The following is a 23125-nucleotide window of genomic DNA, read 5'->3' on the forward strand; positions in this document are numbered from 1 at the left end:
GCTAAGACGTTTGCCTTGTACATGGAAGACCCGGGCTCAATCCCTGGCATTCTGTGATAGTCCCCCAAGCACAGCCTGGACTAATTCCTGAGAACAGAGCCAGGAGTAATCCCAGAGCATTCCTGGGTGTGACCCCCCAAAGCAAAAACAACAGTAACAACAAACTAGAAAAGCGAGAGAAAACACACACTCATATATAAAGAGCCACTTGAAAGCAATGAAAGCTACCATGGTAGCCAGAACTGAAGAATGGAAGATCCCAGAAGAAGGAATCAGTTGAGTTAAACTGAACACACTGCACCTTGCCCCACCTCACACAATTGTCAACTGAGTCACAGGAGACAAAAGGCCAAGAAGTCAAGTACAGAACTGTAGCTAAGGTAGTAAAATTACAATTTTTAGCATAATCACAGTGTTGGGTGGTACATACACTGGAATTCAGAGTTGTCCAAGGTGAGGGATTCTAGAAATACAGCAGGTCTTCAGATTAGCCTCTCTGAAGGGTAGCAGTATATAGCACTGTCGTCCCGTTGTTCAATGATTGGCTCGAGCGGGCACCAGTAACGCCTCCATTATGAGATTTGTTGTTACTGTTTTTGGCATACTGAATAGGCCACGGGGAGCTTGCCAGGTTCTGCTGTGCGGGCGGGATACTCTGGGTTGCTTGCCAGGCTCTCCGAGAGGGACAGAGGAACTGAACCTGGGTCTGCCGCATGCAAGGCAAACACCCTACCCGCTGTGCTATCGCTCCAATCCAGTTAAGTGTAATTATATAAAAAAACAAACCTTTGATAAATAAGACAACACAATCTTATTTATATTTTTGTGCCAGGGATGGAACCCAGGACCTGACATATGGCAAGGCATATAGTCTATTGTAAAATCACATCACTGGCCCTGTGACAACATGCTTTATGCTAAATATTACATATATTAAAATTCTGTTTCTTTTCATTTTAAGATGTATTAATGAAAGATAAAATCAAAATATTGAAAATAAATCAACACTGCTATTGTTCAATGAACAAAGACACATATTAAACCATTTTTGTTTCCCATACAAAAACAGGGGGAGATGAACAGATATTTCCAAGAAGATATATATGGATTGGTCAGTAGGTGTATGAAAAAGAGCTGCCACTTAATGATCAGGGATATGCAAATCAAAACGACTATGAGACACAATCACACACCAATGAGAATGCACATATCAAAAGAGTCTGTAAACTGCCAATATTAGCAGGTCTGTGGTGAGAAAGGTACCCCCATACACTGTTGGGGGGAATGTTATCTTGTTCAACCTCTATGAAAAGCGAGTAATAAATAGCATTCCTACATTAAAAAAAAGTGATAGTTTGCAAAAAAAGTAATAGAATTCCTGTATGACCCGCAATACTACTTGTATCTACACACAAAACACAAAAACATCCATTAGAAGGATATATGCAAACTTATGTTCATTACCATGCTTGATACAGTAGCCAAGATATGGAAACAACCCAAATGTCCAACTACAGATAAATGGATCAGTGTTACATATACACAGTGGAATACACTGCAGCTGTAAGAAATGACAAAATCATGTAATTTGCTGCTGCATGGATGGAACTAGTATATCGAAGTATATCCTCTTTAATTTCAGTTCTTCGGGAGATTACTTCTTCATGTTTACAAGAATATCGCCAAGTGACATCAACCACCTCAAATTACAAAAAGCAAATACTTAACAAGATTATAATTATCAATCTTAATTTGCTAGCTACCTAGAATATACGTACATAACCTTATAAACTAGGCAAGTCAGTGGGAGGAAAGGAATAGGTGCAGTCTCTCATATGTGGGACTTAAAGACACAGAGTAAGAAAGCAGGATGGCCAAAGGTAACAGAACTAGGGAGTTGGTTCACAGAACTGAGCTTGGGGGTGGAGGAGTGTGGAAGGCCCTTCAGGATCTTGGCGGAGGGAAATGTTCTCAGTTCCCTGGCAGTGGGTGTGATGCTGTAATGATTCATGCATGAAACTATCAGTAAGAGTACGGAAAATCAAAACATCTCAATAAAATTTGAAAAAATTCTTTTATTTGCAAAACAATGGCACGACTTTTGTACTTTCCTAATATTTTCACTGGGTTAAAAGTGGTTATTCTTATTTACGTAGAAAAATTAAAATGACTTCTCAAAACTGACAAAAGCCCAAACACATACCTGCCTATTAAGTCCATTAATAGTTTCTCGAAGTATATCCTCTTTAATTTCAGTTCTTCGGGAGATTACTTCTTCATGTTTACAAGAATATCGCCAAGTGACATCAACCACCTCAAATTACAAAAAGCAAATACTTAACAAGATTATAATTTGCTAACTACCTAGAATATACGTATATAACCTTATAAACTTAAAAATGTTACATACTGCATTTAAACATTTATTTAGAAAATAAAGATAATGCTTCTAATCCATTTCCTAATAGGTACACTTTTTAAAAAATTCTTTAATTATGAGTCACCATGAGGGTACAGATATAGATTTACACATTTTCAAGCTTGTTTTTCCCTCATATAATGTTCGCAAACCCATTCCTCCACCAGTGCCCATTCTCCAGCACCACTAAACCCAGTATCCCTCCCACCCCCCAATCCCATCTCCCCCCTACCTCACCCTGCGTCTGTGGCAGGGTATTCCCTTTTGATCTCTCTCTCTCCAACTGGGTGTTGTGGTTTACAATAGGGGTATTGAGTGGCCATTGTGTTCAGATTCTAGTCTACTTTCAGCACACATCTCCCCTAATAGGTACAACGTTAAGAAAGACAGTTATAAGGCACCTTATAGACTCTGAGCAGTGAGTGCCAACCAGCAATGGCCCAGGAGAGGCCCTGAGCACTGCCACGTGTACCACTGCCCCTTCCCCTACTACCCCCCACAAAAGATAAAAAAAATTCCAAGAATTGAGCTTTTAAAAACTCATAGGGTCAGAGTGATAGTACAGCAGACAGGGCGTTTGCATTGCAAGTGGCTGACCCAGGTTTGATCCCTGGCATCCCGTATGGTCCCCTAGTGCTGCCAAGGGTGATTCTTGAGTGCAGAGCCAGGAGTAACCCCTGAGCATCATGGTGTATGACGACAAAAGCAAAAAAGAAAAAAAAAGACCCCTCATAGACTGAAAATGAGAGAGAGAGAGAGAGAGAGAGAGAGAGAGAGAGAGAGAGAGAGGGGAAGAAAAGTGAAAAGTGCTGGGAGGGTGGGACACTGCTGATGGGAAATGTACACTCGTGAAGGGATGGGGGTTGGAACATTACAACTGAAACCCAATCATGCACAACTTTGTACCTCACTGTGTATCTCAATGTGAGTCAATTAAAAAAAAATAGAAAAAAAAAACCTCACAGATAAGCTGATTTCCCAAAATTCAATTAAAAACCCCTCATAAATATGTATTGTAGAACTGTTTTTTTTCTTGACAAAGGTGCAAAGAAAATTCAATGGAGAAAGAAAAATCTTTTCTACAAATTGTACTAGAACATTTCGCATCCAATATGTACAAGAATGAATTTCAATCCCAACTTGAGATGATATATATACAAAAATAAACTCAAAATGGATTACAGACAGACTGTAAAAGTATAAAACTTCTGGGATCAGAGAAATAGTACAGTGAGTAAGAAGCTTGCCTTGCATGTGGCTGACCCAGGTTCAATCTCCTACACCCCACTTAGTCCCCAAAGCATTGCCAAAAGTGATTCCTGAGCACAGGAGTCAGCCCTGAGCACTGCTGGGTGTGGCAAAAAAAAACAACCAAACAAAAAAGTATAAAACTTTTAAGAGCACATCAGATAAAATTACTTTGGCTTAGCCTAGGCAAAATGTCTCAGCTACATCAAAAAATACACTGCATAAAAGAACAAGTTGGTAAACTAGACTACATCAATTTCTTTTCTTCAAAAGTCTTCAAAAAATTAAAGACAACATACAAGCAGGGAAAAATCTTTGCAGAGCAAGAGCTAACAAATCTTTTGATAAAATATTTGTATTTAAAATACAGAACTCGGGGCTGGAGAGATAGCACAGTGGGTAGGGCATTTGCCTTGCATGCAGCCGACCCGGGTTCGATTCCCAGCATCCCATATGGTCCCCTGAGCACGCCAGGGGTGATTCTTGAGTGCAGAGCCAGAAGTAACCTCTGTGCATTGCTGGGTGTGACCCAAAAAGCAAAAAAAACAAACAAACAAAAAAACAAAACAAAAAAAACCCCAGAACTCTCAAATATCAACAACAGAGAAACAACTTTATTTTAAAAAACAAAATGCAGGCAAAAGTACTTTCATAAGCACATAAGATGCTCAGGATTACTTGTCATAAGGAAAGTGCATGTCGAGATACCACTATACATCTATTAAAGTTCAAGTACTACAGAGTCAGGCCATACTCAGTGCTACAAGGACAGGGATAAACTGGGCACTCTCAACAAGCTACTGGAAAACCTGGCACAATCACTTTGGAAAACTGTTTATCAGTTTAAAAAAGTTATTGCTCGTCAAGCCCGTGTTCTCCCTTGAGCACGTTATCTTGCCTCTACGCTTCTTCACTTGCTTATTTCCAGTCCCTCTCTCTCCTCTCACACTTTTCTATAAAACCATCTTGATTCACAGAAAAAGAAAAAAAAGTTAAACATAAATCCAACATTTGATACAACATTCTTGGAATTCACCAAAGAGAAATGAGATGCTCATTTTACACTTGAATATTTACAGCAGCTTATCTAAAATAGCAAAACACTGGGGTCCATAGTGATATAGGTAGGGCGCTTGCCTTGCACGTGTAACCCAGGTTTAATCCCTGGCATCTCATGTGACCTCCCCACAAGCCAGCCAGGAGTGATCCCTGAGCGCAGAGCCAGGAGTATGCCCTGAGCACTGCTAGGTGTGCCCCTCCCCCCCCCCCAAAATGAAATGGCAAAAACAAAACAACAAACGAACAAAAACCAACCAAAAAATCCCCACGAAAAACCCAAACCTCAATAAAACAAACTGGAAAATATTCAAATGAGATGTGGTGCATCTAAGAGTGAACGGACAGACAGACATAGGTATACGCAATGGTATCCTACTAAGCCATACACATAAAATACTGGGATTTGTACATATATACTGTAGCACTGTTGTCTTGTTCATTGATTTGCTTGAGCAGGCACCAGTAACGTCTCCATTGTGAGACTTGTTGTTACTGTTTTGGCATACTGAATACACCACGGGTAGCTTGCCAGGCTCTGCCGTGTGGGCGAGATACTCTCGGTATCTTGCTGGGCTCTCCGAGAGGGACTGAGGAATTGAACCCGGGTCAGCTGCATGCAAGGCAAATGCCCTACCTGCTGTGCTATCGTTCCAGTCAACATAAATACATGCAAATGAATTTCAAAATAATTATGCTGAAAAAAATCTGGACCACTAGAGTATATATGCAGCATGATTCCATTTATATAAAACTTTAGGAATACATATTAGTGTACAGTGACAGGGAGTTGCCTGGAGAGGGGTAACAAAGGAAGAATAACAAAGGGATAAAATATTTTCCTACATTAGTGGATACCTTCATTATTGTCAATAAAGTTGATATTATGGGTGACACAAAAGACAGCATTTTAAAAACTGTACATTTGAAAAGTATGATACTTGGGGGCTGGAGTGACAGCACAGGGGGTAGGGCATTTGCCTTGCACGCGGCTGACCCCGGTTCAATTTGCAGCATCCCATATGGTCCCCTGAGCACTGCCAGGAGTAATTCCTGAGTGTAGAGCCAGGAGTAACTCCTGTGCAACGCCAGGTGTGACCCAAAAAAGAAAAAAAAATAAGGTAAGTATGATACTTATTATATGACAACTGTATCTTAAGAAGCTGTCAAAAATATAATATTTTATTCCCAGGAAGAAACATTTATCTTTGTTGCCCTACCTCATCTTTAGAAAACGCGATGACATAGGAAAGCTTCTTGCCCCACCCTATTTCATATAGGAGCGGTTTGTCACAGACATCTTCACACGCATCACAGTGCAGCCACCGCTGCTGAGAAGGGGAATAAACTTCTGTCCAGACATGGTCTACGCATGTAAGAGACAAGAAAGCAACAGCGAATGAGAGCTAAGTTTATAACAGCAAAATCAAGTCTGACATCTGTAAACAAACTCGTAGGACTAATAGAACACATTACATTGTTCTTGAAAATGATTGCAAAATATCTTTAAGGTAAGCTTTTTTAAAAAAATTGGAAACAATGTAAACAATAATAAGCTAACATAAGAATTCAAGCATCAAAAATAGAGATGCTTTTTGTAACGTGAAGGGGTTAATGCCATTTTTTGAAACTGTCTCCTCTCAACCTTTCAGATTCAGAAATAGGAAGTCTAATTTTTTTTGTGGTTAAATGACATCCTATGTTCGATTATAAAATAGTAGTCACTACTGAGTGAAGGTTTCATTTTGTTCTGGAAAAAAAAGAAAGAATCAAAACCAAAAACAAAACACAAGTAACTCCCTAAGACCTAAGAACAAGAAGAATAACTTTAACACACAGATGAGAGATGAGCAATTTCTGAAACTGTAATATAAATTTCACATGGCCCTTATTTTTATTTCAATAGATTTAAGATTACTAAATCTTTTATGCAAATCCCTACAAAAATACAGATTTCTATAGCATATTACTACACACATTCTGATCCATACAAAAATAGCATTACTAAAAATGTCATGGTAACTGTTACAAAAGAATATTTATAGACCACAGTAGAAGCAAAGTAATATGTGCATTACAAATACCTTGCAATTCCTACACAGAAAAATGTGAGGCTTGTGTAATTTTTCAGAAGGCAAATGGACGCACAATCTAGCAAGAAAATGAAAAGCTTTGACTATAAACCCAAATCCTCATGTCTATGAAGTACTTTCTGCTCAAACCACTTTCTGTACCTGTGTAATCCCAGACATAGCGAGCTTCAAATCCTAAGGCCCGGCAGCACAGTGTAAAACAATTGGCCCACTCGCCACACCGCCCACATCTTGTTTCCAGAAGTTTCTCTGGGTTATTATACCTGGTTTAAAATGACAACAAAACCGTAATTGTTTCATTAGCAAAATCAAGAAATTCGGAGAAGATATTGTATTACTTCTGGGCTCAACAATAAAGCCCATCTTAATTTCATGTTCTTACATTCTGACTCGAGAGTTTAGAATGTATGAGGCACTGTACTAGAATTCTTTGGTGAAAAATGATTAAATCGGTGGTATAGCCCTCAATGAATTTATAGACCTACGGGAAAGAATGGGGTTTAGAAAGGCAGAGATTCTTTGATAACTTTGCTTTACCAATTAGCAGCACACTAATAAGCATATAATCAGCTCAGATACTTGAAAGATAAATAACTTTTACAAATTAATAAAATTTTGTAGCTTAATTGAACGAAGTCTTACTTTTTCTTTCCAATGGCCATTTTGAAATTCTATTCTTCTTAAGTACTTAAAGATGCCAGGCTAATTTATTGTTTTTGAGGTGCTTTGAAATAATCACTGAATTTAGACTTTTCATTAAAATGAAGGACATCAAAGTTTGCATTAGTATGTGGAGGAGGATCCTGAGCTGACAAAGCGAAGCAGGAGAACTGCAGTGACGGTGGCCATGAACACGGAAGGAAAGAAGACAGTGGCATGAATGAGCTCTGCAAGGACTGATTTCTCTAAGCAGATGCTGTTGCTTAAACTAAATTTAATTTAGGCAATTAATTTTATCAACTTGTAGACATAAGTAAAAGTAGCAGAATTAAAGCATCATATGCCTTTATCTTCTTGATACTGCTGCTGCCAGTTGTATATGTTTATAGACAGTTTGATTCTGTATTTGGGCGTGTTGTTCACTATCCCTACTCTAAACAGAATAGCTAACGTATAGTAAAACAGAGAGCAATGCTCTGTATGTTTGTGTTCTGTGCCTGCTTCCATTTGCATGATCAGTTTATATCCAACTGCCTAGACCTTATGAGCGTGACCTAATTATAATTTACAAAAGCTGTCACATATTTCACATATTTCCCAAATCAGCTTAACCTGTATCTATTATAGTGGACTGCTTATCTTAGTACTCAGAGCTTTCTGAAAACCAACAGCATCACAGCTTTGGAGGTCATTCCATATTATTTTCAGCATAAAATGTGTGGTTTGTAATTTTTAATTCTTCACATTGGTAGAAGGAGGCAAAATATAGATTTGTGTACTATTTATCATGCCCACATTTTAGTTTAGAATGTTAAGGGGTTCTGCAAAACATACAGGCTTGTGAATTACTGTTGAGGAGTGGCTTAACTTTTCTTAAGACACTTAACTGTTCTGATATGAGCTTAATCAGATTATGTTCACATCATCTAACACCACTATTCACAGGCTCAGATTCTTGGACTTCGATGTTTGCAGGTGCACTAAGGAAATAGACATGAACTTTCTTTTCAAAGCTTTCGATGTGGTACCATAGGATAGCATGTTTTAGATAAAATCAACTTCTTTGTGACCTTAAAACACTTAAAACAAAGCATTTATAAATACTGAATCTTTTTTTAAAAATTTTTAAAAAAATTTTTAATTAGTGAATCACCGTGAGGGTACAGTTACAGATTTATACATTTTTGTGCTCATGTTTCCCCCATACAAAGTTTGAGAACCCATCCCTTCACCAGTACCCATTCTCCACCACCAGTAAACCCAGCATCCCTCCCACCCTCCCCAGTCCCGTCTCCCCCCACCCCAAACTGCCACTATGGCAGGGTATTCCCTTTCGTTCTTAGGTGTTGTGGTTTGCAATAAAGGTGTTGAGCGGCCATTGTGTTTAGTCTCTAGTCTACATTCGGCACGCATCACCCCTTCCCCGCATGACCTCCGACCACATTTTACTTGGTGTTTCCTTCTCTGAGTTGCCCAGAATGAGAGACCAGCCTCCAAGCCATGAAGTCAACCTCCTAGTACTTATTTCTACTATTCTTGGGTGTTAGACTCCTAGTCTATTATTCTATATTCCACAGATGAGTGCAATCTTTCTATGTCTGTCTTTCTCTTTCTGACTCATATAAATATTGAATCTTAAGATGGCAGGTGATATCCTTTAAAACACTCAGCCGTTCAAATGGACAGAACCGACACCATTCTTCCTTTGTTGAGACACTGTAGACACTTGAAGCTCAGTATGATTGCTTCTCCTGTTTCAGATTTGCTGCTGATACTGTATTTAACTTTGAACATGCTGTGTAAGCTGTGTCCTAGTTCCTGAACAGTTAGTTTATGCAGTGTGGCTTTGCCAAATAAAGTTAAAAGATTAAAAAAAACATACACACAAAAAGCAGGATGATCCAGGTCACCTTCAACTCCCAGTCATAGCTTACTAATACATGACTAATTACATTACTAATACACTCCCAGAGGAATGTATTTCTAAGAATTAAACTGAAAAGAAAAAGCACAGGTAATATAAATTCTCTATCCTATTATGGGATTATTTGAACTACACTGTTCAGTAAATACCCACCTTGGGAACCGGTTGCTTAAATGGCATGTATCACAGTAATGGTCTTCTACTCTGTTTGCACCCCACTTCAGCTCATCATCATTGGGGAATAATGATTCACCTCTAGACTTAGTCTGGCCACCACACTTGGTACACAAAATTTCATTCACCCAGTGAAAAAATTCTGCCTTAAACCAGTGCAAAAGTTCCAGCAAAAGGAAGTCCTCGTCACTCACATTAGTACCTGAGAAGTTAAAACAGAACCAAGTTAAGATCTTAAGTTGACAAAAAAAAAAAAAAAACAAACAACACCCACACATATTTTGTTCTCCAATAAAGAGCAATATTAACTCTTAGTATATTATGAACAAGACTGAAATACAATGGCCTACCACTCTGTACATATAAAAGGGTGCTTACCAAACTGACCGGTTTCTCGAGCAATGATTATTTTCGGGTCACTTGATAGTGCATAATGTCAGCTAAGAATACAAAACAGTAAACACCCCACCATTTCCTATATGCAGTAGGCCAGATAAGCTGACATGAGAGACACTCCCCAACAGGATACAAAACAACTGCTAGTATGTTGTGAACAACGCTAAAATACAATGATATAACCAGCTCTCTGGGAACTGGTCAGTTTGGAACTGACTGTGAAGCACTTGAGAGAAAAATAACCATGGTGAAATATTTTTTAAACTAAAAAAAATTGTTATATTCACTTTCTCTTCACTATATGAAGACTGCTGCACTATCACTAGAAAAAAGGGAAGGAAGAAGTCAGGGAAAGGGGGCATTCCATACTGTTTTACTGAAAAGCATAATACAACATTCAAGCAATGTATATAGTAAGATCTAATAAAGCCTGATGCTGGGCATTAAGTGTGTGCATTCATACTCCATTCCCATACTTAATGCTTAATATATTTCAAAATGAAAAACTACAGAAGAGAAAATGACAAATACAAAGTCAAGAAATATTGCTGCTCTATGAAAAAAAGTCAATCTATACAAATTGATCTGTAATGTAATACAATTTCACTGAAAAGTATGATATCTTTTATGAAACTTGACAAGTTAACTACAAAATTTACATGAGAATCAGAGACATACAAAAGGGCTAAGGAGTTTGCCTTGCATGTGGCCAACCCGAGTTTGAATGTGGGCACCATGTATGTGCCCTTGAGCTCTGCCAGAACTGATCCCTGAGTTCTGGAAAACAGAGCCAAGAATAAGCCTGGACCACTGCAAGGTATGACCCCCAAACCAAACCCCAAAATTCATTTACTATATATCATGACACATTATAAAAGTCAGTTTCTCAGACACCCATTCCCAGCTGAGACCTCTGGGGCAATCTCCTAGGGGGCTGGGGCAGCCTCCACCCTAACAAAAAGCTCTGACAGCCAGTCCCACACCCCGAAGTTGCTGCCATGCCTCTGGCTGGACCCCACCACCTCAGGACTGAGCTCCACAAAGAACCTAATCTGCCGAAAACTTCAGGCACACAGGTCCTTGCTGAAAACCCCAGGCCTTCTGGGAGTCAGGCTGGTGACTTCCTCCCTGCTCTCCCCACTCCCAAGGAGCTGGCAGCCACACCCACATTCTACTGACCTTGTTCTAGAGACTCAAAATATGTCTCGAAAGAGATCGACTAGTGCCAAAATTTCTCAGACACCTGTTCCTGGCTGAGACCTCCAGGGTGATCTTGGAGTAGGGTGGGCTAGCTCCTGCCCTAGCCAAGCCCCGGCAGCTGGTCCTACAACCCAAAGCCGCTGCCATGCCTCTCGCTTGACTGCCCACTTAAACACTCTGGATTTTCTGGAGCGACACCTCCAATCTCTACAACACAGACATCTGAGTAGCAGCACACCCGCCTGGATGGGATATAACCCAGAAGCCAACCAATCTTGAGAAACAGAAACATTAATACAGGCTTATCTTGCAACAACAGCTTAGTTAACCCCTAGACAAGGACTTAATGGCCCCATGGTAAGATACAACAAATTTTCTTCTACAGAAACATTGGTTGATCATCTTGTCAGCCATTTAGTGGTAACAAGCAATATAAAATAAAATACTGTGAGTATGCCACAGGGCCAGGCTTGAGGGGTGACTGGGAAAATGGGATCAATGATGGAGGGAAGGTGACAGTGGTGGTGGGATTGGTGTTGGAATATTGAATACCTGTAGCAAATCATTATGAACAAGTTTGTAAACCACGGTGTTTAAATAAAGTCGGAAGCTCTAATTATAAAATGACCAGAATAGAAAAATTAATAAAACAAGATTCTGAAAGATGGTTTCATAAATTACACAATATTAATAAAATTAACCTTTCAAAGTGGTTCTAAGAGAACTGCTCGATAAATGCACCTGCGAAAAGTAGCTACTCAAATATATATTCTTCACTTATTTTAACAGAAATAAATATTAGACACAGATATAAAAATAGTGTAAGTGGCAGGAAAGTATGTTTATGACCGGAGTAGGAAAGGCTTTCACCTTCTTGGCGGGGTGGAGGATTTGGGCCATAATCACGGGTGCTCGTGCTCTCTAGTGACCTCTGGGAGTGCTCTACATGAACAGTACATTCAACTAACGTCAACTGAATTAACTGCATGCAAAGCTAGAAGCCCACCCCTGGAATTACCTCTCTGGCCCCAGTAAAGCTTTCTTAAACAAGATGTACTACAAAATTAATAAAAAAGTTACACTTTTTATTATAATTATAAGCAATTTATAATTTGTGAATTTTAAAGGGCACACTAAATAAAATTAGACATGGGGAGAAAATGTTAACCCTTCAAAAGAAGAAAATGTAAGTAGTCTGAGAACATGTAAAGAACTTGTCAGTAAATCAGTAAGATATTAAACCTATGAGAAAAATTCATAAAACTTTAATAAAAAAAAGCTCAGTATCTTTGGTAAGTGGAATAAAAAACCCAGATACTTCTGCAATGGCAGGTAATTTGGTTGGCAGGGTTATTAAAATATAAAAGCATCACACACTCTACCAGAAAAGCAGTATGTGCACATACACCAAAAAAAAAAACTTTATAAAAATTCAGTGAGGTTTATAATAACGTGGTAAAGTATCTCAATGCCCATTTCTAGAAAAGTATAAATAGCACACACTGCATATAAAATAATAATATCAACAGTAGTATATACATGTGCCATAGAATATTATGGAGATTTTAAAAAAATTTCTAAGATATACTAGTAAGTGAATATTGACAATGAGATGAACTAATTAATATATACAGGACAATTTTTGGTTTTACGTGTGTGTGTGTGTGTGTGTTTGCAGGATGAACATTTTTGGTTTTAGGTGATAGTCAATGTTGTCAGAGGACCATGCTGTGCTGGGGATCAAATCTGGGCCTTTCAAATGCACAGCAAGCACTAAAACCCTCTGAACCATCTCTCTGGCCTTGGGATGATCAACTTAATGCAAATCCATATGATTATTCTAATAGACACGTGGATTAGATAACTACATGCGTAAATAGACAAAAGAAATATATCACTTAATAACAGCTGATACCATAGAATTGAGGAGTATTGCAGGGAGATTTCCTATATTATGTTACATTACAAATAAACTATAGAGAGACATACAAAAGAACCTTGGAACTGAGCAATTTGCTGTAGAGATGCTTCCAGGCTTTGGGCCAGGCCGATTTTAAAATCCAGGGTGCCTCAGACAGGAGCAGGCCTCGTCCCTCCACCTGCTTCCTAAGAACTCTCGGCGGCCGCCAACTTCCAGAAGCCAATGAGAAGTGATGCAAACTCCAGGCCTCAAGGGATATGGGATGGGCTGGTCTTCTTACCCTCCCTCACCCCAGCCCCCATGGGACCCTGGCAGTCATGCCCCCAAACTGCCTCTGGGTGCCATTTAAGCTCCTTAATGGCCATGATCCAGAGACACACAAAATAATCTCAGAACCAAGCAGCTCGCTGTAGAGATTTCTCTAGACCCTAATTATCTAAAATTTTAGAATTCCAGGAGTACGCAGCCACTCTGGCAGCCGCGCGACATCTTACGTTATTCATAACAAGCAATACAAAATAAGTTATCTAGCACCTGCCAGGATTTAGTGGTGGCAGGAAAATTCAAAATAATGGTGGTGGCACTGGTGTCTAAATATTGAATGTAATCCATTATCAACTTTATGAAAATAAATTAATTTTTTTTTTAAAAAAATGAACTGTAGGGGCTGGAGAAATAGTACAGCCAGTGAACATTTGCCTTGCATATGGCTGATCTGGCATTCCATATGGTTCCTTGGGAACTAACAGGAATGATCCCTGAACACCAACAAATGTGGTCGGAAACCCAAAAATAGGTAATAAGTAAGAATGAACTTTAACAAGTAGCTATTGAGTAAGTAGAGTTGCCAGTGAACTTTTAAACGATACAAGATCTATTGTATTACTCAAAACTTATAAGCTGGAGTGATAGTACAGTGGGTAGGGCAAGAGCCAAGAATAACCCCTGAGCACTGCTGTGTATGGCCTAGAAAACCAAAATAAGTAAATAAATATTTTAAAAAATACTTAGTATATGCTTTGCCTAAAGTCCAACACCACACAAATCTTAGGCCAACCAGTCTCTCACTACTGTTCTCCTAACTTTCTGCCTTATACAGAGTCAAACTGAATTACTCACTGTTCCCCACTTAGAGCCTGTACTCTTCTGGATCCACAAACGCCCTTCACTCTATTTGGAGCAAAAGCCCTAACTCCCACCTTACATGTCTTTAACACCTTTTACAAATTTGTAATTTGAAATTACAAATCAAATTCATCTTTCCTGGACATAAAACTCTATTATACTACTTTCATAGCATGAAAGAATATACACACAAATCTTAGAAGTCATTCCAGGTCACAAAGTTTTATAAACACTGTCTTCCCTTATTTTCCAGTGTTTCTTAGGATAAAAAAAAAACTAAAAACACCCAAATGTATATTATATCATAATTAGAGTGGGCAAATGTCAGAACAAATGTCAGAAGGGGCACTGATAACTGTGTTTTATGAGCTTCAAGATCAGTAATCAAGGCCACTTATCAGTAAAAAAACCTGCTAAACAGAAATTTATGTCAGGATCATTTAAAAGATTCCAGGGTCTGAGACAGTATGGGGGGGTTAAGGCATGTGGCCACCCTACTTTGAAGTGGCAGGGTCTTTGTGATCTTCTTATTTTGCAAGTGACTAAAATAGCTAATCCAAGAGGAGGAACTATCTCAAAGCCTTAAAACAAACCTGTCACTAAATTAAGTCTAAGTCTAAGGTCCTTAATAGACATTAAACAAGAAAATGCCACAGTAAAGACAAAACCACCCAAACAGGGCCTAGAGTAACAGCTCAATTAGCTGAGCGCCTGCTTTGTATGCAGGAGGCTTGGGCTTGATCCCTGGCAGCACCTGGTCCCCCAAGCAACTTAGTGTGGGCCCAAAATTGACCTTATCCTCCAAAATATAAAAGGCAGCAAATATCTGACAGACACATATGAGAAATAACTAAATGACTACAAAGGTTGCATAAATAATCCCTCAGAGACTTCTGAGTTCAGCTTCGACATGTTAAGAGATTAGAAATAATCACTTTGATTTTAAGATACTCCTATTTATCAACAAGCCAAAAATCACTTATTTTTATGCACCCATTAAAGAACTAACTTTACTGTCACCCTTAAAATTTGAAGAATGACATACACAAAGAATCTCAGTCAAATAGAATTACAGATCTGCCATATGGAGTAGAAATCTCTGGAACCAACAGCTAGTAGGAATATACATTAGTCGTAACTTTGACAAAGTAATGGAGGTTAAATATGGACCAGCTTGAGTGGGAGAGATTCATAAGCATTTTATAGATTTCCCCTCCATGAATCCCTCCCAACGTGTTAAAAGTATTCCCTTGAAAGCAAGGAAAGAATAAAAATTGTAAAGTGCAGGGTAAGGAAGATGGCTCACACAGGCTTTGCATTAAGAAGCTGGGATTTAATCCCTAATCTTTCCTGAACACAATTTTACAAAAAATTGAAAAGTGTGCCAAGAACATTCTCCACAATTAATTCCTTAAATGGGGGATATGGGAGGTGGGCAGGAATATTTTACTGAAATGTTATCTGAACTGGAAAAAGGACAGTTCTCTAACTTATCCCTCTCTGGTCTATTTTTAAAATTTTATTTTTTGTTAAATTTTTTCTGTTTTGTTCGAGGACAAGTCCAGCGATACTCAGATTATTCCTGGTTCTGCACTCAGGAATCACTCCTGGTGGTGTTCAAGGGACCATATGGGATCCTGGGGGTTGAATGTAGGTTAGCCTCATCAAGGCAAATATCTACCTGTTGTACTATGGCTCTGGCCCCTTATCTTTATTTTTATTTAAGACGCTATGACTTGCTGTTCATAACAGAGTTGTTTCAGGCAATGTTCTAACACTAATCCCACCACCAGTGTCCTTTTCCCTCCACCAATGACCCCAGCTTCTTTCCTACTGTCTAGCCTGTCCCCTTGGCAAACATATAACAAATTAAATTTCATTACTACCTGGCCAACAAAACTTAGAGAAACAGCAAATGGAATCATCAGAAAATAAACCAATAGAAGTCAATTTGCGATAATTAATTGCTATAGATTTTAATCTGTGTAAGAATTTCAAATCACTTAATACTATACAGTATACTACCTGTTCTCATTTACATAAATAAGTAGTCAACTCAGGCATCTAAACCATATTGCATTATACCTTATTTTGTACCTGGATCTTATTGTGGAAATTATGTTTTCCCTGTCATAAATAAAACTTTCTTTCTGGGCTACACCCAGCAATGCTCATGTAATAATACTCCTGGCTCTGCACTGAGGAATTACTTCTAGTGGTACTCTGGGGACCATATAAAATGCCAGGGATTGGACCTGGGTCATAAGATTAAGAAAGGGTTTCCCAGGGTCAGAAACATAGTCCCAGTAGGCAGGGCACTTGCTATGCAGGTGGGCAACCTGGGTATAATCCCCGGCACCCAATATGGTCCCCCAAGCCCTGTCAGGAGTGACCTCTGAGCAAAGAGGCAGGAGTAAGTCCTAAATACTGTCAGATGTGGATACCCCTCCCCCCTCCTCCCCAAAAAAGAAGAAAGGCAGGCTTTTCCTGGGGCTAGAGAAATAGTATAGGGATGAGGAGCATGTCTTACATGTGGCCAGTCCTGCTGGATTCTCCAAATCACATGGAGATCACATGAGCATCACAGGGGCAGACTTGGAGGCTCTTGCACACTTAGGGTAAGAAGAACATTGGAACCTTGGGTTACACACCTGGTTGGTCAAGAAACAATGGGAAGAGCCCCTAGGCCTCCCCAGTATAGCTTGGTGGGTCAAAAAGCAAAAAGTGAAATAACAACAATGCTTCTCTTTCCCCAACCCTATCATCACACCAACAAGATAATAGTGTAACAACCGTGGGTTCCCAACTGAAAGATCAGCTCATCAGGCGGGGCAGGAAAGTAGGCAAAGTGCGGAGAAGCCCCAGGTATGATCCCTGGCACTTTGTGGTCAGTTACCACTGACCAGAGAGCAGTACTCATACACTGCACCAGAAGTAGCCTCTCAAACCTCTAGCACCGCAAAAACTAACAAAAATTGGGGCTAGAGAGAGAGTACAGATATTAAGGCACTTGCTGTGAATGTGATCAAACTCAGTTTGACCCCAGACACTAAGTACAGTCCTCCAACCACCGCCAGGAGTGATAACTGAGCACAGATCCAAAAGCATCTCAGAACACTGCTGGGTGTAACCCTGCCTCCCCGCCAAGCCCCCTCAAAAAACAAACAACAACAACAACAACAACAACAAAAAACAACCCACAAATCCTTACAGAAATATAAGGGTGTCTGAATGCCTTTCATGAATGAGACACAATCAAGGAAAGAATCTGGGCTTCAAGATATCAACAGAGGGGCCGGACAGGTGGCACAGCAGGTAGGGCACTTGCTTTGCACACCACCAGCCTGAGTTTGATCCTTGGCACCCCATTCACCCAAACACCACCAAGAGTAATTCTTAAGCTCAGATCCCTCAGCACTGTCAGGTGTGACTCCAAAATAAAGCAAAACAAATATCAAGAGAAATTTACCAAACTGCAAACTAAAGAGGAAAACAATGGAGAAAAAATGGGGGGTGGGGGCGCAGAACATTCAAGAACTGTGGGAGAATTTTAAAATGGTACAAACTATCAAAGACCTGTAAAAAAAAATGACGCACAGAATACTTTCATGCTGAAATACCAGAGGAAATGAAATAAAAGAGAAGAAAAAATATCAAGCAGTAATAACCAAGAGTTTCCACAAAAAAAATCAATAAAACCCCAGAGAACAAGATCTCTGAAAACACCAACCTGGAGAAACATTGAAAAAATTACACCTAGTTATACATTCAAACTGCAGAAAAAACAAAGATAAACTTTTTCTTTTCTGTTTTTGTTTTTTGGGCCATGCTCAGGGATCACTCCCGGTTTTGCACTCAGGACTTATTCCTGGTGGTGCTTGGGGGACCATATGGGATGCAGGGGATGGAACCCAGGCAAATACCCTACCTATTGTACTATGTTTTCAGAAGCCCTGAAGAAAATCTTGAATAAAGTTAAAGAATCACTGCAGGGGTGGCGAAGTTGGGATGAGAAAAATACTTTTGCTATGTTTTGTTTGGGGCGACATCTGGCTCTCTTGGAGGAGCTCAGGAAACCACACAGAATGTCAGGGACTGAACAAGGATTGGCCATGTGCGAGGCAAGCAGCCTGCCTGCTGTACTACCGCTACCACCCAAAGAACCTTGTCTACAGAGGAATGCAAATAGAACTTCAACAGACATATCATAAATAGTGAAGGCAAGAAAGTGAAGTGAAATATTTAAAGTGTAAGAAAAAAACCCACGAATCTAGAATTCTAAATATTAGCGATAGTATCCTTCAAAAATGAAGAAGAGGGTCTGGAGCAATAGCACAGTGGGTAGGGCGTTTGCCTTGCACGCAGCTTACCAGGGTTCAATTCCCAGCATCCCATATGGTCCCCTGAGCACCGCCAGAAGTAATTCCTGAGTGCATGAGCCAGGAGTAACCCCTGTGCATCGCCAGGTGTGACCCAAAAAGCAATAAATAAATAAATAAATGTCAAAATTAAAAAAAAGAAAAAGAAGAAATGAAGAGAAAGTTCTTCACATGTCAAAAACTTCAGTCAAGAAAAAGAAGGTATAAATGAAGGTAAAATAAAATATTTTTCCTTATTCTAATTTAATCTAAAAAAGCACTTCAATAATATGGGCGGAAGCGACGGTGTAGTGGGTAGGGTTCTTGCTGTCTATGCAGAGACCTGGGTTTGATCCCTGCACCACATATGGTTCCCCTCAAGTACTGCCAGAGTGACCCCTGAGGTCAGGGCCAGGAATAAGTCCTGAGCATCACTGGGAGCTGTGGCCCCTAAACAAAATGAAACAGAGAAAGTGTTTTAATATTAAATAATAGCATAATCTGGGGGAACTATGGTACATGAATAAGTTAAGTGAAAGACAACAATATCATAAGGGGAAGAAAGAACTGGGACAATACTGTTAAAAGGTGACTGCAATATACATAAAGCAGTAGAGCAGGGGTTTTGAAGGTGAGCTTGAATTTAAAATGTTTATTTCAGGCCACAGATGTGGCTCAACAGTACAACACATGCTATGCATTGCAAGAGACCTGGACCCAATACCTGGCACTGCAAAACAAAATAAACACTTATTGCAAATTAAGGTAATCACCAAAAAGGAATTAAACCATCTCCTAGGAAATATGGCTCAAAAAATGGTCAGGTAAAAACAAATTACTTAAAAACTCAAGTAAAAAGACTGAAGTTGGAAGAAGTTACCTATAATCCAAAGACCAATAATGAAAACATGAAATAATAATTGGTTTATGAATGTACAACTACATTGCTTCTTAGAACTATATTGTACTAAGTCTGTTTCATGTACCACCAACTTATTTATTCCTTAAAATATCGTTTTTATTTTCAAGCAAAGAAAATAAAAACCCACAGTCATTACATCACTTCATCGGGGATGCACAGTAAATAGCAGAAATGAATTTATATATTCAAGCAGGGGCTTCAGAATCTGTTCTCTGATTACCAATGTGAGTCAATGTTCTAAACATACAGATTAACTCTGAATGCATTTTCTGTCAGATTTACATCAAAATTCACTACTACTGACATCATATAGTCCATGGGCTAAAGATATACCATATTTAAAATATTTAATGTACAAACAAATTGAAAAAACCAGAGCAAAAAGTGTTTCTTAAAAAAAATGATTAAGTGTTTTACATGTATATATTATTTTACCTTTGAGGAATACTATATATTTAAAATTATACTATGGGGCTGGAGATAGTACAATGGGTAGGGCATTTGCCTTGCATGCAACTTATCTGTGTTTGATCCCCAGCACCCCATATGGTTCCTTGAGAACCGTCAGGAGTAATTCCTGAGTGCAGAGCCAGGAGTAGGCCACGAAGACATGAAGACCATGGGTGTGGACTCCCCAACACCATCCCTCCCCACCCCAAACCCCAACATTTTTGTAATTCCTGAAAGACCAAACAGAAATAGGTTAGGTGAGTATACAAAAAAAGCCACCATTTCAGTATTGAGCAACGACTCATACTTAGCAGTAAATGGTGCTATAAATCACTACCTTTATCCAACTTCCTGGCTCTCGATAACTTTTCTTGTGATCTCTTTTTCAGTTCCTGCACCGGAATACAGGCCAGTGCTTTCTCCTGGAGAGCACGGTTCTCATAGAGCAGTACATGCTGAATGTTGGACTGCAGAACTCTCAGAAGGACGGGGTGGTCAGCTGTAACCTAAAAGGAAGAAGAAAAAACTGAGATTATCTTTTCTCCATCAGCTACAAGTAACATAATAAAACTTATTGGTTCTGGGGCCAGAGTGATGGTACAGCCGGCAGGGTCCTTGCCTTGTGTGCGGCTAACCTGGGTTCATTTCGGGCATCCCATATGGTACTCTGAAAACCACCAGGTGAGAGACCCCTGAGCACAGAACAAAGAATAAGTCCTTGTGCAGAGCCAGGAGTAAGCCATGAGCACCATTAGGTGTGGTCCAAACAGAAAAACAGAAAAATCATTATTTCTATGATTTTATTTATAAAGCGCTGTGAATGGATTCACAGAAATATAAAAAATACTGAAATTTTCACAAAATTAGTATTAGGAGTAACCATATCTGTGTTACCCACTGTCTTCATTTTTTGTAGACAGGTTATATCTGGCCCAAATAGGGTTTGCACATGTGAGGCACTAAAATCTGAACTACCTTCCTGGACGTAAGATGTTTATTATTAAATCCTGATTATATCAAATGTTGAAGCCGTGACTAAAAAGATAATACAGTGGGGTGCTTGACTTGCAGCGCTACATGTGCCTCACCAATCCCCCAGCCCACCAAAGCACTGAGGGGTTTAGCCACAAAACAAAACTGGGGAAAAAAAAAGGCTCCTGGCTTGGGGTAGTGAACCCCCTCCACACTGAGAGGTGTGGTACAAAAACAAAAAAAAAAGAAGTTCTAGCAAATTAACTATGACGGTAAACATGAATGAGTTGGGTTATGTATTAAAAGGTGGTTACAGGGTGACTGAAATAACTCAACTCCCATCTATGACAGATAGGGAGGGTGCACAAGACAGACAGCCCCCTTTAAGTCTAAGATGGGAACAACAACGCAGTATTAAACAACAATGTCAGAACCATCACACTGAATCAACAAGTATCACTGGGTAAATGTGTGTACATGTGCATATATACTGTGTATGTGTGCATATATACATATACATTTTTAATACTTAAAAAAAAATGGAAACCAAGCCAGACAAAACGATTATCCACATATTAAGCACCTTATGAATGCAGAAACAATCATAGACAACACTGCATATTTGCTTAAATATTTTATACTTTTGGGGCCACCCTGGGCAGTGCTCAGGCAATACTCCTAGTGGGGCTTGAGGGACCATATGGCATGCTAAGGACTGAACTCAGGTCGGACGCATGCAAGGCAAGAGACTCACCTGCTGGATGACGTGTCTGGCCCTGCTTAAATATTGAATGCACCTTTGTTATCTGCTAGGTTCTGAGGAGAAAGGTAACGGCAAGCAAGATAAATTTATTATTTACTTATTTTGATCTGCCAAGTGGTTCTAGGGGACCCAGGGCCACAGCTGGTGGCTGGAGGCGTCTGGGCTGCACCTGCCGATGCTAATGCTCAGGAGGTCACGTGGTGCCATTTAGGACCAAGGCTCAGTGTGTGTTCGGCACATGCCGCAGCCACGGCAACTTAGGCAATTTACTCAGAGTCAGAGTGAGAGTTAGAAAACCAAACAGAGGTTACTGACACTGTACAACAGGGATCCTAAACTTAGAATTCTCTGAAGAAATGAAGTCTGCAGTCTGCAGTAGAAGATGAAAGAGTGAAGATAATTAAAAAATGAAGGGGCTGGAGCAAATGGGTAGGGCGTTTGCCTTGTACGCAGCCGACCCGGGTTCAATTCCCAGCATCCCATATGGTCCCCTGTGCACCGCCAGGAGTAACCCCTGTGCATCGCCGGGTATGACCCAAAAAGCAAAATAAATAAATAAATAAATAAATAAATAAATAAATAAAGGAATGAAGAGAACAGAGAAGGAGCAATACTGCTGGCCAGAAGGAACAGAGGGCAACTGGGAATTGTCTTGGGGTATGATTAGCAAACTGAGAAAAATCTGGGAGAGGATTCAGGCGAACTAAGAGGATTCAGGTGAACTAAAGGGAAAATAGAGGGTTGGTAAGCAGAGAGACCTTTTTAATTTATTTATTTATTTGCTTTTTGGGTCACACCCGATGATGCACAGGGCTTATTCCTGGCTCACGCACTCAGGAATTACTCCTGGCAGTGCTCGGGGAACCATATGGGATGCTGGGAATCAAACCCGGGTTGGCTGCATGTAAGGCAAATGCCCTACCTGCTGTGCCATCACTCCAGCCCTGAGAGCTTTCTTCTTTAAGACATTTAAACAAGGAAGGAAAATGAGCCGATTTGTTTTCAGAGCATCATTCTCCATGGTGTGGAGACAGTAGGCCCCCACTCCCCCCGCAGCCCAGGAGACTCAGTGGGGGACAACTGCAAAATAATGACATGGCTGGTAGTTACAGCAGAGGCAGGAAAAGTGAAGAGAACTTTGGAAAGAGAACTGATGGCAAGTTTGGGTGACCTAAGGAGGGTGTTAGAAAAGTAGAAAACCCACGGACTTCTGAGATGAGCAACCGGGCAAATAACAACCACTTAAAGTAGGAGAAAAGCCAGGTAGTGATCAACTCCGTTAAAGACTAGAAATGGAAAAGTGGAAACAAAAATGAACTGAAAGTCCATTACATTAGGCAGCACAGATGCCACTGATGATCCTAGTTGAGAAGTTTTGGAATAGTGTTTAATAAGGAAAACAAATTTAAGAGATTTATTTTCATCAAGGAGCATGCTTACGCTA

At 39.8% G+C, this 23125-nt stretch overlaps 1 protein-coding gene across 2 annotated transcripts in view; it reads right to left on the reverse strand.

The window, feature by feature from the left end:
- The window catches only part of NGLY1 (N-glycanase 1), a 66823-nt gene that overhangs the window by 15953 nt on the left and 27745 nt on the right, over positions 1-23125 (reverse strand). For both annotated transcript variants that reach the window (XM_055136898.1, XM_055136897.1), the window contains exons 4-8: positions 20284-20452; positions 9554-9776; positions 6958-7079; positions 5944-6089; positions 2204-2314 (exon numbers count right to left, since the gene is read on the reverse strand). In XM_055136898.1, the coding sequence (XP_054992873.1) occupies positions 2204-2314; positions 5944-6089; positions 6958-7079; positions 9554-9776; positions 20284-20452 (771 nt within the window). The remainder of the gene's footprint in view (positions 1-2203; positions 2315-5943; positions 6090-6957; positions 7080-9553; positions 9777-20283; positions 20453-23125) is intronic.

The sequence above is a fragment of the Sorex araneus genome, chromosome 4 (assembly GCF_027595985.1).
Source record: "Sorex araneus isolate mSorAra2 chromosome 4, mSorAra2.pri, whole genome shotgun sequence".
Lineage (NCBI taxonomy): Eukaryota > Metazoa > Chordata > Mammalia > Eulipotyphla > Soricidae > Sorex > Sorex araneus.